Here is a 16142-nt window from a genome sequence, read left to right as displayed (position 1 = left end):
GAGTTTTCAACAGAATCAGCTGGATTCAGTAGGTCTAATTCCGTAGGTCTGATTTGTAGGGCCCAGGAATTTACATTTCTAACCAGTTCTCAGGTAATGCTAATGTTGTTGATCTGAGTACACCCTTTAAGGACCACTATTCTAGCTGACCTACCCTTTCTTATTAAGTTACTGCTTTCTAAATGGTCCATACAGCACCACAGCCTGCATCAAATAAAGTTTCTGCTCCCCTGCCAGGTTCTAAATACTTCCCTATTCCTTTAAAGAAATATCCATCCCTCAGACTCATGTACCAGGTCCTTTCAACTACTCAGATTCCACTTAAACTGCATCCAATACAACCAGCAAAATCTAATTCTTTGTAGATTCTTGAACTATTTAAGTCTAAATTATATTGACTGTTTCCTCTAGACAGGAGAATTTTCAAACACATTTTGGGGGCAGTGTTTGGCCATAGACTTGATTGAAACTCATTTTTAAGAGGAGGGAATGCACTGACTTTTTGGAGAGGAAGCAAGAATTTAAAGGTGAGCAGAGGGGCACAGAAACTTAAGGAGGAAATGGCACCTGGATAACCTTAGGTTGTTTCAGGCATAGAATTTTGTCAACTTTTTCACAGTGAAGAGTTACAATGATCTATGTCAGTGGTCAGCAAACTCATTAGTCAACAGAGGCAAACCGCGGCTCGCGAGTCGCGGTTTGCCGACCACTGAACTATGTGATTTGATTTAGTAGGTGTTTCATTTTAAAACTCAGAATCCATATTGTAGTACATATTTTAACCCTAAAAATTTTACTTTTACATTTGTAGTCCCTGCAATGCAAATCCATGGGACCCGGATAGTCTTCTTATTTCCTCTATTCAGATGGGGCACAGGATGAGCATGGTCCAGAGAAGGACAAAAAAAAAGTCCTCATGGGGATGAAGGTGCTTCTTAATGAAGAGCATCGGCTCCTCTACGATTTGGGAAGATTGTATCTGTAGGTACCTTTCTGTGTCCTAACTGGAGGAGGAGAGGCCCTCCCCCTGATAGGCTCTACTCTTGGGTTTGCTTTCTTCCAAATCATGGGATGGACCACAACATGTCTCTGTGGATCTCCAAGGGAAAGACACAGTGTGATCTAGCAAACAGGACAGAATTTGAAGCCAGATAAACAGGGGGTTTTGTGCCTCAGAATCCTTGTCTGTAAACTGGAAATGGTAATACCCATCTCACATGGTCATTGTGAGGATTAAGCGAGAGGTTATGTAAAAGTACATGTTAGGTGCTAGAATCTTGTTTCTCTTTCTTCATGACATCCAAAATGCAGAGAAATTACTCAATTTAAGCAGTCAGACAAACACCCTGGAGGACAAGGATCCAGTCATTGCACTGGCATAGAGGCTAGGAGAACAGGGCGTCTTCTCTCCCAAGACAACCAATGGTATATCTAATGTGATCAACTTGGGGCAACAACAATTGGCTGCAAATCAGGTGATCCATTAGCTGCCTAAGTTTGCCTGGGACTAAGAGGCACCCCAGGACTTGGGACTTTTAGTGATAAAACCAGGAGAGTCCCGGGCAAACCAGGGCCATTGGTCACTCAGCTTACCCAGCAATAATAGACTGTCAGGAATTTTAGACTGTCCTTTATCTCAGTGAGAAAAATTTCCCCCAGATATACAACAAAAGGTTCAGATGTGATTCTGCCTGCTCTTAGACAGTATTCACCTTTCTATGCTTACCTGCCCAGCTTCTCCAGAGTCATCTCTACTCACTGTGTCTTAGTGCTCAGCACATGCCCTCTCTCAAAGTCACTTATCTGGTGTAGCTCCAGAATCTGTGGTCGATCTTTAAATAGCAGCATTAACACACACACACACACAAACACACACACACACACACACACACACACACAAAAAAATAGTAGCATCTTTGTTGTCTATATGCAATTGTTTTTCTTTCCTTTTAAAGGGATATTTTCAAATAACTTCAAATAGATGGAGAGCAATAGGCTCCAACCACAAATATTTCCTGTTTCAATATCACTGTTCCTAAGAATCATGCTTTATAAAGAATCATGCTAAAGGATAAGAAACGAGTGGGCTTTGAGTTCACCACCACTGTCCTGCCAGCCAGACACATCTCTGCTACTGGGGCAGAGTGCTCCCTACACACACGGAGCATAGAACTGTGTAGGTCTGTGTAGATCTTTGAACTATTTCCCCTTCTCAGAAACTGGGCTCAACTTTGTGGTAGAACCAGGCAAGCAGATATGAGGTTGGACATTCCTTGTAGGTTTTTTTCATATATTTGTGATCTGCCTCTTCTTTGCCGCCTAAAAACCGGCAGGGGACTCTGACTCATTCAGACTCCATCCTTATTAATTCATATATTTTATGAATAGAAAGCAGATGGTCACATTCTCCCAGCCAGGGCACCGGACTTGCCAACACTGGAGTGTGTGCTTAATGGCTTTCCCCTCCCTTCCCAGCAAACACCATATTTTGAATGGTCAAGGGTCCCACAGCACAGCTGAAATGCCACATTTGCTCTGGCAAGAGCTCTGCATTGTCATCATTATTCCTAACCTCCTGGCAGCATTTGAGACTATGGCTCACCCTTTCTTTTATATCTGGGCCACGTACTGCTGACTCTTAACTCTCTGGTCTCTCCTTCTCTGGCTCTACTTCTTCCCAATGTCCCCAAAGTGTCATACTTAGCCATGTACTTCAAAGCTCAGATTTCTATTTTGTGTTACTTCCCCATTTACGGCTTTCTCTCTCTCTCTTTTTTTAAATTCTATTTCCATTTTTATTTTTATTTTTACAGAGAGAGAAAGAGGGAGAGGGAGAGAGAGAAAGAGAGAGAGAGAGAAGAGAGAAACATCATCGGTTGTCTTTTATACATGCCCTGACTGTGGATTGAACTTGCAACCTGGATATGTGCCTGACTGAGAATCGAACCTGCCACCTTTGTTGTAAGGGATGGTGTTCCAACCAACTGAGCCATACTGGCCAGGGCCTCTCTCATTTTTAAGTGGATAATTCTCAAATCTCTACATTCTAACACTTCATCTTCCCATCCATGAGATCTGTCAGCACCTGAAGCAACTTGAGTTAAACTTTCTGGACCCACCCGGCTAGTGTGGCTCAGTGATTGAGCATTGTCCTCTGAACCAGGAGGTCACAGTTCCTGGTCAGAGCACATGCCCAGGTTGTGGGCTCAATTCCCAGTAGGGGGCATGCAGGAAGCAGCCGATTGATGATTCTCTCTCATCATTGATGTTTCTCCCTCTCCCATCCTCTCTCCAAAATCAATAAAAACATATAAAATATTTTTTTAAAAAAACTTGCTGGATTCATCTTTCTTCCCAAAACAATTTCCACTTCAGAATTCTGTTTTTCTCAGAATTATAGCCAATATTCTCTCTTCTTGGTTCTAAATCTTGGAATCAACTTTGATTCCTCTTCTTTCCTCATCTCCAGCCAGAAAAAAAAGTTAGTTAATTTTCCCTTGTAATGTCTCCTATCTGTTTCATCTTACCTATTTCTACTGTCATCAGTCTTCTCCATCCAAGCTTTCTTCACATCCTCTATGTAGCAGTTTCTAACTCTGGGTCCTCCCACTTCATCCCTCCACTATGAGTTGACACATCAATTACAGTGTTAAGTGACTCCTTATTAAGTACCAAATAATTATAGATGCTTTAGCTTAATATTTATGAATTTCCACAATAAATCCACAATGGACATTTCCCCCCAAGAGTGATTTTGGAATATAGCAGGAGCCTACTGAATGTTAAATTGTATGTTAAAAGATCCAGTAGCTGGACTCTTGAATCCAAAAGATATCCTCTGCCCGATCTAACTCTGCTCCATCTCAGTACAACCATCACAGCCTTTCACTCTTCTAACCCCCTCTCTGGATTTAACACTTTGATGTATCTTCTACTGGGCCCTGAACCCGGTTGATGTTCTGGATTTCAGCTCCTGATCCAGGCTGACTATTAGGGGTAGAGAGCACTCTGGCATGATCTCTCCTTCACACTCAGCTCTCCCAGTGCCCAAGAATCAGATGGGGAATGTGTTAGGAATGTGAATTCCAGAACACACCTCTCACTCAGGTCATTGTTGTTCAATAGAACTTTCTATGAAGATGGAAATGTTCTATTCTGTGTTGTCCAATAGAGTAGCTACTAACCATATGTGGCTATTGAGCACTTGAACTGTAGCTAGTATTCCTGAGGCACTAAATTATTAATTTTATTTAATTTTTATCAATTTAAATTTAAATAGCCACATGTGGCTAGTGGCTACCATATTGAACAATGCAGATCTAAAATTTAACAAACACTTATTCTAATGAGCAACAGTGTTTAACAACCACTTTAACAAGCAGTCCAGGTGACCCTTATGCTCAATTACTGGCACAGAGTAGGTAATCAACAAATGCTTGTTGAATAAATGAATGAACAAATGAATACCTAAAAGAATCAGAATATAATTACCTTGAAATTTAAATCTGTCTCTTCTGAAAAAAAGTTGAGGGGGGCTTTCCCAGATTAAAGAGGCTAAAAAAATTAACAAAATGTAATAAATTGACCTTAAAGGGAGCCTGGTCCAAACATTTTATAAATATATATATGACATTTTGGGGATATCTGGAGAAACATGTTACATGATGTTAAAAATTATTTTGTTTTCTTAGGTAAAATTATGTTGTTACAATTATAAAGGAAAATGTCTTTATTCTAGAAAATATATGCTGAGATACTTAGGGATGAAGTGAAATGATATCAGCAACTTATTTTCAAGAGTTTTGGCCAAAAATGTGTGATTGTGTGTGTATGGAGAGAAAGAGAGGAAGCAAACATGGCAAATGTTAACAATTATTGAATCTAGGCGGAGTATATTTGGGTGTTTATTGTATATATTCTTTCTGTATATTTGAAAAACAATTTTAAATTTGAAGAAAAATTCACCCACAATGAATTGGCAAATCCTAAAAAAATAAAATAAAAATTTTAAATACTGCATATCTTCTGACAGTTATAGCATAGTAAGAAGCTAGGAAAATTCCAAGACGAGTGGAATAGGGACACTAAGACAGATAGTTAAATAGCAGTTTGCAGCCACCAAGTAAATCCTATCTTCCCTAAACCAAGGACACTTAAGAGTAAATGGTTTCTACTTCTCATCCGCAATTAGAGGGTAAATAGCTTAAATCACCCTACTCAGGGAGACAGAAAACAGAAATTCAATTAAGTGCCATTTGCCAACCACACCCAAGGACAAATTAAGAGATTAAATCTCATTCTGGCCAATCAGCATAAAGCTGATGAATTTTCTATTGATCTGCCACTAAGACTTCTCCTAAAAGCCCAGCCTTTAAAACCCCTGAAAATGGAGGTCCCAGGACACTCTCCCTCCAGGGAGCAAGCCTGGGCCATTCCCTTTCCACTCACCTTCCCCCACAGGCACATATGCCTTAACCTCTAAGGAACCCCATGAGACTTGAAACCAGGGGAGCAATAGGCAGCAGCAGCTCATCCTGGTCTAACCCCCGAACCTGTCTCGAAGGCCCCCTTTTCTCTGACTTCCCAGTGAGCCAAAGCAGCCCAGCCTGAGCTCTCTTGCTACTTCTTCTATGCCCTTCCTAGTTTCACTGTCCTAAGTGTGTTTTTGCTGAGGTCAATAAATTCTTGCTTGCTTTTTTACATTTTGTCTCTTGATTGAAATGTTTCCTTCAAGAGGACAAGAACTGAGGTCTCCTCGTCTCACCATAACATGACTTTCGGGTGCTAACCCCTTCCCAGACGAACACAGTACTGAAATTATGCTACTAATTCTCTAGGCCAGGTGTTGCAAACAGGCAACCACAGATCTATATAGGCCGCATACATGTTTTTCCTTGGCCTAAATAGAGGTTTTAAAAGAATTAGTTGCCAATATTTAAAATTTCAAGATTTTTTATCTTGACATATTATGTAATAAATGTTTTGTAACATAATGAAATATAAAATATTTACAATAGCAAACCTGTATAGGTAACTTCCTATGGGACATGTACTATTCTAAGAGTTTCAGGTACTGTATTTAATTCATTTGTTCCTCACAATAGGTAGGTACTATTATTTTCCTCCCTTTACAGATGGGGAAACTGATGAACAAAGAGGTTAAGTCACTTTCCCAAAGTCTCACAGCTATGACTTCTAGTGCCAGGATGGAATCCCATGCTATCTGCCTCGTAACCACTACATATACCACCACTCAAAAATCTGCACCCCTCATTTCTCTAGGAAAATCAGAAGATCTGGAAACACATTCCCACCTGGGACCAACTGACAAGAGCCCAAAAGCTACATTCCCCTGAAGGCAGGGTAACTTCTCTTCTGTTTGCCACAGTCCCCACTGCTCCTGGGGCCTCAGGGGTCTGGCTCTACTCAAGCCACAGCACAGCTGAATACACCAGTGAGGGACACGTGACAGATATTTCACCTGTGCACTGCCCAGACTAAGCCAGATGTCAGGCAATCCTCTAAGTGGACATGAAGCCCCAGTGGGAGAGAAGGCTAGTTACAAGGGCAACTTGGACCAGATGTTTGTATGTGCAACAGGTTTGGATGGTGGCAGAGTGGAATGTCAGGATAATTGTTGGTAGATAGTGGAAGGTAAGTTACACACGACATGGTTGGCAAGAATGCCCCATCAGAGGGCAGTGTGGGTCAGTGAAAAGAGCATAGATTAGGGTGGCCTGGGTTGGGACCTGATTCCATCGCTTAGCTGCTATATACCCTTGGACAAGCTATTTAGCTTCTCTGGCTTCCATTTCTTTGACTATAAAATGGGGCAATGACACCTTTAGGGTGGTGGACGGAATTAAAATAGAGTATGTGAAGTCTCTTTGGCCCCTATTAATATAGATAACCAAAATTCTTACTAATCATTCATATTTATATTTTTATATTTTCCCCTAGAGTTATAAAGCAAGAAGAAATTCGGAAGCTATGGTAAGTACTAAGTCCTTCTTGGATCTTTACATATTAGGGGTCCAGGTCAGGCTTTATTTAGCCTGTAGCCTAAGCAGCTGGCATTCTTGTCCTTATGGTTTGATGATCTTTATTGGCTTTTTGCCAAACCAGGGCTGCTAGAGCAGAACCTAGAAGAAATGGACATGGAGTAGGAGAAAAGCAGAGAGCTAAGAAAGATTTGTGAGCAAAAATTTTTAGTAAACCTTTAAAAATAAAAAAGCAAAAAAAAAATGCAGCAATAATGTAAGTGACTAACATTTCTTCATTCAGTGTATTATTGAGTACCTACAATGGTCCAGGCCCAGTGACAGGTGCTAGGGATGCAGATGTAGACAAAACCAGACATGGCCCTGTCCTCCCAGCATGTCCCCTGGTGGTAGTTGGTTAAATGAATGACAGCATTCTCATTCTGGAATTTACACTGCCATTATGAAGAAAGTTTGTAGAGAATAATTAATAAAACAGACTAATCTCATGTTATAATAGCAAGTTAAAAAGCAGGATGCAAAATTGCATTCACAGTATTAATTGTGTAATATAAATCACCCATAATCCACAACTTAAAAATAATAATTGTCAAGATTGAACGTCATTGCATTTAGCACTGTTTTTTTTCTATTCTAAACACCTCTATTATATACATAAAATGAATATACAGAAAAGAGAGTTATAGTTACTATTTCTGGATTGTGGGATTATGAGTGATTTCTTGCTTTTTTCTCTAAGATGTTCTATATTTTCCAAGGTTCCTATAAGAAGCACGTATAAACAGGAAATAAGTCCATTAAAAACACAGTCACAGTCACACATAGAGCTTCTCTCCCAGCAGTCATTTGTTTTCTCTTTCCCTTGGCCTTTGGTGTCTCCAGGGCAAGGCACGCAGGCCTCCACCGGGACAGCACAGGCATTGTGAGAGATGCTTCAACCGTCACTGCCACATTCCCGTGGAGCCCAATGTCTCCTGCATGGTGATAAACTGCCACCTGTCCTGTGGTGCCACCTTCCACATGTGCAAAGAGGCAGAGCATGAGCTCCTCTGCCCTTTAGAGCAGGTTCCATGCCTCAACTCTGAATATGGCTGCCCCCTTTCCATGTCCCGCCACAAGCTGGCCAAGCACCTGCAGGTGTGTCCCGCCAGCGTGGTCTGCTGCTCCATGGAGTGGAACCGCTGGCCAAATGTAGACTCTGAAACAACCCTTCATAAGAACATCATGAAAGAGACCCCCAGTGAGGAGTGTTTGGACACAGCCCTGGCCCTCCAGGACCAGAAGGTCCTTTTCAGATCTTTGAAAATGGTAGAACTTTTCCCAGAAACTAGAGAGCCCACTGAGGAGGAACCTACTATGAATGGTGAAGCCAGCTGGGAAGAAATGGGAGGAGCGGTGGGTGGAGCAAATGCTGGTTTAGTGCCACATAGCCCCCTGTCGGCCACTAAAGAAGAGATGGCAGAACTGAGTCAAGAAGAACGCCAGGTGTTGGCCAAAACCAAAGAAGGGATGGACCTGGACAAGTTTAGCAAGTGGGAAAATATTTTCAGCAAGGAGCACGCAGCCTCTGCTTTAACAAACTCAGCAGTGAGCTGTGAGAACAAGAGCGGTAATGGCCCAGGGAAAGAACAGACTTCCGTCAGCAATAACATGATAGGAGAGGCCAGTGCCGAAGAGAAAGAATCACAGGAAAACCAGAGACAGCAGGACTACCATGCAGCTATGGAAAAAACAGGGCTTGCCCCTTGGCAGGATGGTGTTCTGGAGAGACTGAAATCAGCTGTGGATGCAAAGGACTATAATATGTATCTGGTGCACAATGGGAGGATGCTTATCCACTTTGGTCAGATGGCTGCTTGTACGCCTAAGGAGAAAGACTTTGTCTATGGCAACCTAGAGGCTCAGGAAGTGAAGACTGTGTATACCTTCAAAGTTCCTGTGAGCTACTGTGGGAAGCGGGCTCGTGTTGGAGATGCCATGTTGAGTTGTAAGCCAAGTGAACACAAGGCAGTAGACACTTCAGATTTAGGGATCACTGTGGAGGACCTGCCCAAATCAGATCTCATCAAGACCACCCTCCTGTGTGCTTTGGAAAGAGAACTGAAAGGTCACGTCATCTCTGAATCCAGAAGCATTGACGGGCTATTCATGGATTTTGCTACCCAGACATACAATTTTGAGCCAGAACAGTTTTCCTCTGGAACAGTGCTGGCTGACCTCCTAACCACTGCCAACCCAGAGGGGCTCCATGTGGAACTCCACAGCGAGTGTGTGACCAGGAGACACAACAAGAGCAGCTCTGCCTTCACTTTCACCTGCAACAAATTCTTCAGGAGGGATGAATTCCCCCTGCATTTCAAGAATGTCCACACAGACATCCAGTCATGTCTCGATGGCTGGTTCCAGCATAGGTGTCCCCTTGCCTACTTAGGATGTACATTTACTCAAAACCATTTCCGTCCCCCAGGGCAAAAGGCAAAATTAATCTATAGTCAAGAGCTCAAGACCTTTGCCATCAAGCCGGAGGTTGCTTCAGAGCTGAATGAGGGGAGGAAGAACAACCATCTCTCAGGCCCTGGAGGAAAAGGCCAGAATTCTCTCACCAGCCTGCCCTTGGAGATTTTGCAGTACATTGCTGGGTTCTTGGACAGCATCAGCCTGTCCCAGCTCTCCCAGGTGTCTGTGCTGATGAGGAATATCTGTGCCACTTTGTTACAAGAGAGAGGGATGGTCCTCCTGCAATGGAAGAAGAAGAAGTATTCCCATGGAGGCACCTCTTGGAGAGTCCACAGAGAGGCAAGTAAACACTCATTCATTCATTCAACAAATATTGAAGAGCCTTTTGTGTGACAAACACTGTACTAGACACTGGGATTCTACTAAGCTACTGGGAATAAGACATAATTCCTGAGCTCAAGGTCAGTCCACCAGGGAAGACAGATTGATAAACATATTAATGGCAATACAAATGATAGTGCCTGTTTATCTCTATGTAAGTGTCCTGGATATCTTCTGTGTGCTCATATCATCCATTCTTCAACCTTCTCCACCAGGATCTGTCCCCCATTCCCCTCAGGAGGCTTATCTCTACAGATTGCCTCAACTGGTTCCCTTGCATTTCAGCTTCCAGTTAGGTTAACCTAATGGGAGTGTATCAGCAGGAGCCGGGCAGGAGGGAGGGAGAAGAGTGAGGTTGACATTTCTATTCTTCTGGCTTCCTCCCTGCATGCATTCTCCCTCCCTGACACTTCGCAGTGGAAATGTCTCTCCACTGCAGGTGGTTATGTCAGATGGCTCTTTCCACATAATGACTCATTCTGGTCCAACGATCTCCCTTCTTCTTCCCTTCCAAGTCTGGGTACTGCACTATTTCTTGTGGCTTTCCTAAACCATGTCCACAATTTGTATATCATTCCTTTAAAAAATACTCTTCAAATGACCCCATTTGAATGTGCCATCTGTTTCCTGCCTGGACTCTGATTGATCCAATAGCCAACAAATTCCCCTCAGTCCCATGTCAACCATATTTTAAACAATTTTTGCCTTTATTAAGGCACTTTGAAAATAAATAATTTCTTAAATAATTTGCTCCATGATTTCCCCTAGTTCAAATGCCTGTTGAAGTTTAAAAAAAAAATCTGTTGTATATATCAAATGTGTTCCTTTTCCCGCAGTTTATACTTGCTTAACTGTATTATAATTTCTATCACCTTAACTTTCACTTCTTGTACCATAGAAAAGTGAAACTCCTAGTTCATCGTATCCAAAGTGCCCTTAGCATACTTTCTCACGGTAAATATGTTGGTAATATGAACCACAAATTTATGTGCCCATTGAGGTAAATAATTTCATAATTTCACAGTTGAGTTTCTTCCCAATATGTGGGTGTGTGCAAACTGGCATTGGGGAGTTAGAGTTGTTTACATCTATATTTATTAATTATGTCTAAAACATTGTGTATATTTACTATTATTTATTCCCTGAGCAGTCTTCTTCAAAAAATCATTAAGATCCTTTCTTCCTATATACCCATGCCTACATCCATGTGTTAAATAAACACTGACTGCCACCCAACCATGTGCTAGAAATAAGCACGAGTGAGACTAAAGCCCTGTCCTTTGGGAATTGTATCCTCTAGAATTGCCTAATATCTTCCTCTTTAAAATCAGATGTAAATAATTTCATTTACTTACTAGAAATTCCATTATTTTTTGGCCCATGTTTGTTCTCAATTAAATGATTACTGCCCATTCTTGGATATCATTTGGGATAAACTAATTTCCTTGCAGAAAGGAAAAAAGAGAATTTAGTTGGAGCATCCTTTAACTCCAACTAAATTCTCTTTCTGGAATTAAAATGGCTCTTTAAAGTAAAAGGGAAATTGTTCTAAGATTCTAGAAAGCTCTTTTCTTACATAGGAACAATGGCAATAAACTGAGGGTGAAGTGGTCAGATTGAAATGGTACCAGGTTATGCCTACTCACGTAGCCAGGTTTTAAAACCAGGGAATTTGCCACCACATCCTAGGTAGAAAGCCCAGAGGATGTTTGAGTACCAGACACCTAGATTTCTACTAAGATTTCTGTTCTAAGCTTTCTTATATGTTATAATATTTTTAGTTTCAAACACTAGAATACTTAAAGTGACATAAACAATAAAGAGACTTCATTGGCCCCCAAATAACTAAAAAGTCCAAAGGGAATAGCTTCAGGTAAAGCTTGATCTAGCAGCTCAAGAAAATGCCCCCAATTGATGTTTTTCTTTCCTTTTTAAATCTCTACTTTCTTAATAATGGCTCCATTCTAAGACATAGGGTTCCCTTGGTGGCTCATATGACTAATATTAATCTGCATATTGACCCCCCCATTACCACTGGTGGTTGCTAGCAACTCCTAAAACTGCTGTTTCCCAGTTCAAGTGCAGAGGCGAAACAAGAATCTGCTTCTTAATATCTCAAAAAAAAAAAAAAAGTTCTGGAGTTGAGTCTCATTGAAACTAATTGTACTGATTTGAACTACCTGTCTATTCTGGAACTGGTGTGTGTGGGGGGGGGAGTAGTGGTAATGGGGGGTCAATATGCAGATTAATATTAGTCATTCCTACACAACTGCATGACTGGCTAGGAAGATTATAAGTTGGAAGGGGGAACTAGGAATTGGGTGCTAGAAAAGGAACTGTCTGCAGCAGCCACTAACCACCCCCTAGAAGCTGAGACCAGGAAAAACAAGAAGGCATTTCCTTATATCATTCAAATAAAGCTCGCCTGAGGGTATTGCCCCAATGTTCACTTTTGAGCTTCTGTCTTTCCCAACAGATCTGGCAATTCAGCAGCCTCTTCTCTAAAATCAACAGCTGGGAATTTAATGAAGTCACCTCCATGTCCGAGCACCTGAAGACGTGTCCTTTCAATGTTGTAGAGCACAAGACTGACCCAATTCTTTTGACCAGCATGTGTCAGCCCCAGGAGCAGGCCCGAGAGAGCTTGGTCACCACCTTTAGAGGCAGACCACAAGGAAGACAAACCAACTAAAGATTCAGATACCACCCTTCTTGAATTTCTCCTCGGAGTTACTGAAAGTAGGAAAGAGCGTGGCTTGGGGAACTTCCCTCTGTAAACTGCATATATGCTTATCTGGGTGTATTAGAACATGCATTGTCCTTCAAGGTCTAAGAATTTCCTAAGCCCTGCCTTGTACAATTGCTATAGTACCATACTGATGACTTAATTCCTTTCCTTTTTTATTTCTAAGATAAATCAGGCTGAAGAGAAAGTAGGTAACGAGGTCATTGAGGAAGATAAGCCCAATTTCTTAGAAATGAGAGAGCAATGAATTCCATAACCAGTATGGGCCTGTGCTTTTATTGTGGGGGAGTTTATAAGCACATTCAAATGTGTGGGGCAGGCAATACAGGGATGTGGACTAAGGTGTCGGTCCTCCACAGTGAAGGGCTCACAGTTTGAAGGTTCTGGGGCTGGGGTTGTCTTGACATTCAAGTCCAGGGCTGTTGTTAGTTGCCACACTGCCCCTAAGCCAAGACAGTCCGAACACAGCCCTACAGAATAGACCTTGGCTGAGCACAGCAGCCTTGAAGATAAACCAAAGGATAAAAGGCAGAAATTAGGTCAGAGAGTTTGTTGTGCAGAATCTTGGCAACATATAAGAAAACTTTGAAAAATGAAGAGTCCATAAGACACACTATATTCATGGAGAAAATTAGGGCAAAAAGCCTCAAGCCTACATTTAAACATTTTAATAATGATTTAAGAGTCAAGGTTCTTTTCTTCTGGTCAGGATTATGAAGAACATTGTATAGCCCAGCACCAGCACCCACTGCAGGCCCTGTGGCACCAGTCACCAGGTCCTAGACACCACCTGAGTAACCCCTGGGGATCTTGGGAAGGAAGTCACGGGACAATAGTGGTTCCCTGTAATTGTTCCTACATTTTATTGGTCGTCTTCAGGTGTCAAAAATGGGTGACACTGCTAGTTTTGGGTAACAAACAGTGATACTCATGAGAACAAAAGTAAAAGAAAAATACACAATTGAAACTGACCTCCCCTAAAGCAGGGTTTCTGGGAACTGCTGACATTGTGCACTGAATAAATCTTTGTCATGAGGGGCTGTCCTGTGTGTCATAGGATATCTTGCAGCATCCTTAGCCTCTAGTCATAGTACGCCCACAGCTGTTAACAACCAAAACTGTCTCCAGACATTGTTAAATATCCTCTGAGTCACTCCTGGTTGAGAACCACTGCCCTAAAAAGATGACATACCAGTGGCAGTAAGTTAGGATCGGCTGTTTAGTACAGCAAAATCTTATCTCACACATAGTTATCTGCAATGGTGATGACTTCATCAGCTTTGTAGTTACTAAGGAGGTTCTAGACACATGGAGATATTAACTTGTGAATTGAATCAAGTGGAGCTGTTTTGTTTGGTGTGCCTTTATGCCCTGGGGTCATGTTCAAAAGCACATTCCTTCAGCTCTCTCCCAGTGTAGCTGAAGCCAGGAAAGTTAAGCTATTTATCTTGTGTTTACATCCCTCTCACTTTAATTGGTGCCATTTTCTCAGTCCTAGCTGTCCTCAAACAAGTGAGAAAGAAGGGAAAGGAGGACAGACACTGTGGGCAAGTAGAGAACAAAGAATTTAGCCAACAACAACAACAACAAAAATGAGGCTAGTTGATCTGGATACTTGTTGTTGCCTGGATCTCTCTCTGAACATGGTTTGAAGTTGGTGTAGATGAAGTAGGTGGCACCTCTGAGAAGAGTCAAGAAGCAGTTGAGCAAGTCCCAGAACAGAAGTATGCTCATCTTTCAGTAGAATATACCACTTGGTACTATTCGGTTATGTAACTATTTTTGCTCATTCTTATTGTTTGCTTTATATTGCACATTTGTATATAAGGCATCATTTTCTAAAAATATAAATAGAGTGTGAGCTAAGATTTTATTCAGTGAAGATGAGTAACTAGAAACAACTAAACACTAAAGTAGGAGGGGAAGGAGAAGGGAGATTTCTTCAGGTATGGGTTCCATGCATGTTGGCTCTAGTCCTTCCTATATGAAAAAAGAAAGCTCCTAAAGTCCATTCTGGGTCTTTCATTTTACTGGAAGAAAAGAAAGAAAGGGGAGCCAAGGGAGATACAAATTAGGGGCTACTGTTAGATGGGTGCGAAGTATAGAGAAAGGAAGAGAGCAGAGGGTTTCCCTTTGCAATCTGGGTGGGTGGGGGCAGGCAGGGCTCAGGGAGCAATCAGGACAGTGCCACACTGCTCTGTGGGCTGCACAGTTTCTGTCACACTTTCCTTTCCTTGTTGCTGCCTTCAGAGCAATATTGAATCGATCAACATCATCACATTTTGTAAGATACCTAATTGTATATCTTGCAGAAAAGCAGGATACCACAGTATATGCACTGGTCTACACAAACAAGCACATTTTATGGTGAGAGGACAGTTGGAGCAAAAGGAAAACTTTTTATGAGACTGACTTAGGCAGAAGGTGATTTGGTTAGTGAGATAAGGCTGTAGTGAGTAGCATGGGCGGCAAGCATTATCTGAAAGAGGCAAGACAGTTAGACATGGCTTCAGACTAAGAAGCACTGAGGGGAGCTGAAAGGGACATTGTACCCAGGAATAGGAGCCTGGCTGGAGAGAAATCTATGAGCAGAGCCCTTGAGGAGTATCACCACCAAGATAATCGGTTCAGAGTAGAAATCAGCCAAAGTGGAGGGAGAGGTCTGGAGAACTGAGGCAGTTCTGTAGAATTGTTGCTTTAATAGCATAGGGGTCTGGAAAAGAAGTTTCTGTCTTAAAATAAAGGGAAAAGTGAAAAAAGCAAGGAGAGACTTGGAGATGTAACCAGAAAACCTCTGTAAAATTGTGATCTGTGTGTGATGTCAAATAAAACTGAAGTGAAGAAGGGGATTGTGTATATCTATGATGGCTTACTTTTGTGTACTGGAAATCCCAACGTCCCTATGAGCAGCAATAAAAGCTGCTTTGCACTCTGAAAGGCTAACTGGGTGAATCTTATAAGTAGGTCTAGAGACAGATTTGTGATTCACTGGCATAGAAGTCATTGTTTAAACAAAGGAGTGTGTGTCTTTAAAAAAAACCAAAAAACCAGGGAATAAGCCTGAGGGACACAGTGCTCCAGGCACATGGGCAGCTCACAGCTTTAGGAAGTCCTGGAGCTCGGTCACTAATCTTAGCTGCCACTCTCTTCTTCATCTTTGAAAGTTGGGCCCAACTTCTGATACTGGTTACAGCACAGACTTCTATGTCTTTCTAACAAGATTCCCTACACCAACCAAATCTCTGGCTTTGATTTAGATTTTGTTCTGATTTTGCCTCACATCTCCTATCTCAGGCCTTATAGAATGCAATGGCCTGGGCTAGGATAAACCCACCATGCCCTGTCCTCATTCTCCTCATCCCCATACTTTGCTAGTGATTTGTTTGTGCCCATCACTGGCTGTCTAAATGTTTTCACTGTTTTTCATATCATATTCATCCCTGAACCACACAGAAGCTTCATGAGCTTTTCCCATCTACCCACTTACTTGGCCATCAATTTCAGTCATCCAGCTACAAGGAAGTTGGGACTTTCTTGAGTAGAGGACACCGTCTCTG

General features: G+C 41.9%; 1 protein-coding gene across 1 annotated transcript; it reads left to right on the top strand.

The window, feature by feature from the left end:
• Positions 1–934: 934 nt before the first annotated feature.
• Positions 935–12531, top strand: FBXO40 (F-box protein 40; the record flags this gene model as incomplete). The annotated part of the gene is made up of 4 exons (XM_079763498.1): positions 935–981; positions 6961–6993; positions 7884–9797; positions 12316–12531. Exons 2-4 carry the CDS (start codon positions 6991–6993, stop codon positions 12529–12531), a joined length of 2133 nt encoding a protein of 710 aa, XP_079619624.1. The 5' UTR covers positions 935–981; positions 6961–6990.
• Positions 12532–16142: the final 3611 nt, after the last annotated feature.

Source organism: Cnephaeus nilssonii (assembly GCF_951640355.1).
Source record: "Cnephaeus nilssonii genome assembly, chromosome: 3".
Classification (NCBI taxonomy): Eukaryota; Metazoa; Chordata; class Mammalia; order Chiroptera; family Vespertilionidae; genus Cnephaeus; species Cnephaeus nilssonii.
The sequence above is the reverse complement of the archived record's forward strand: the minus strand, read 5'-3'. Positions and strand labels throughout refer to the sequence as shown.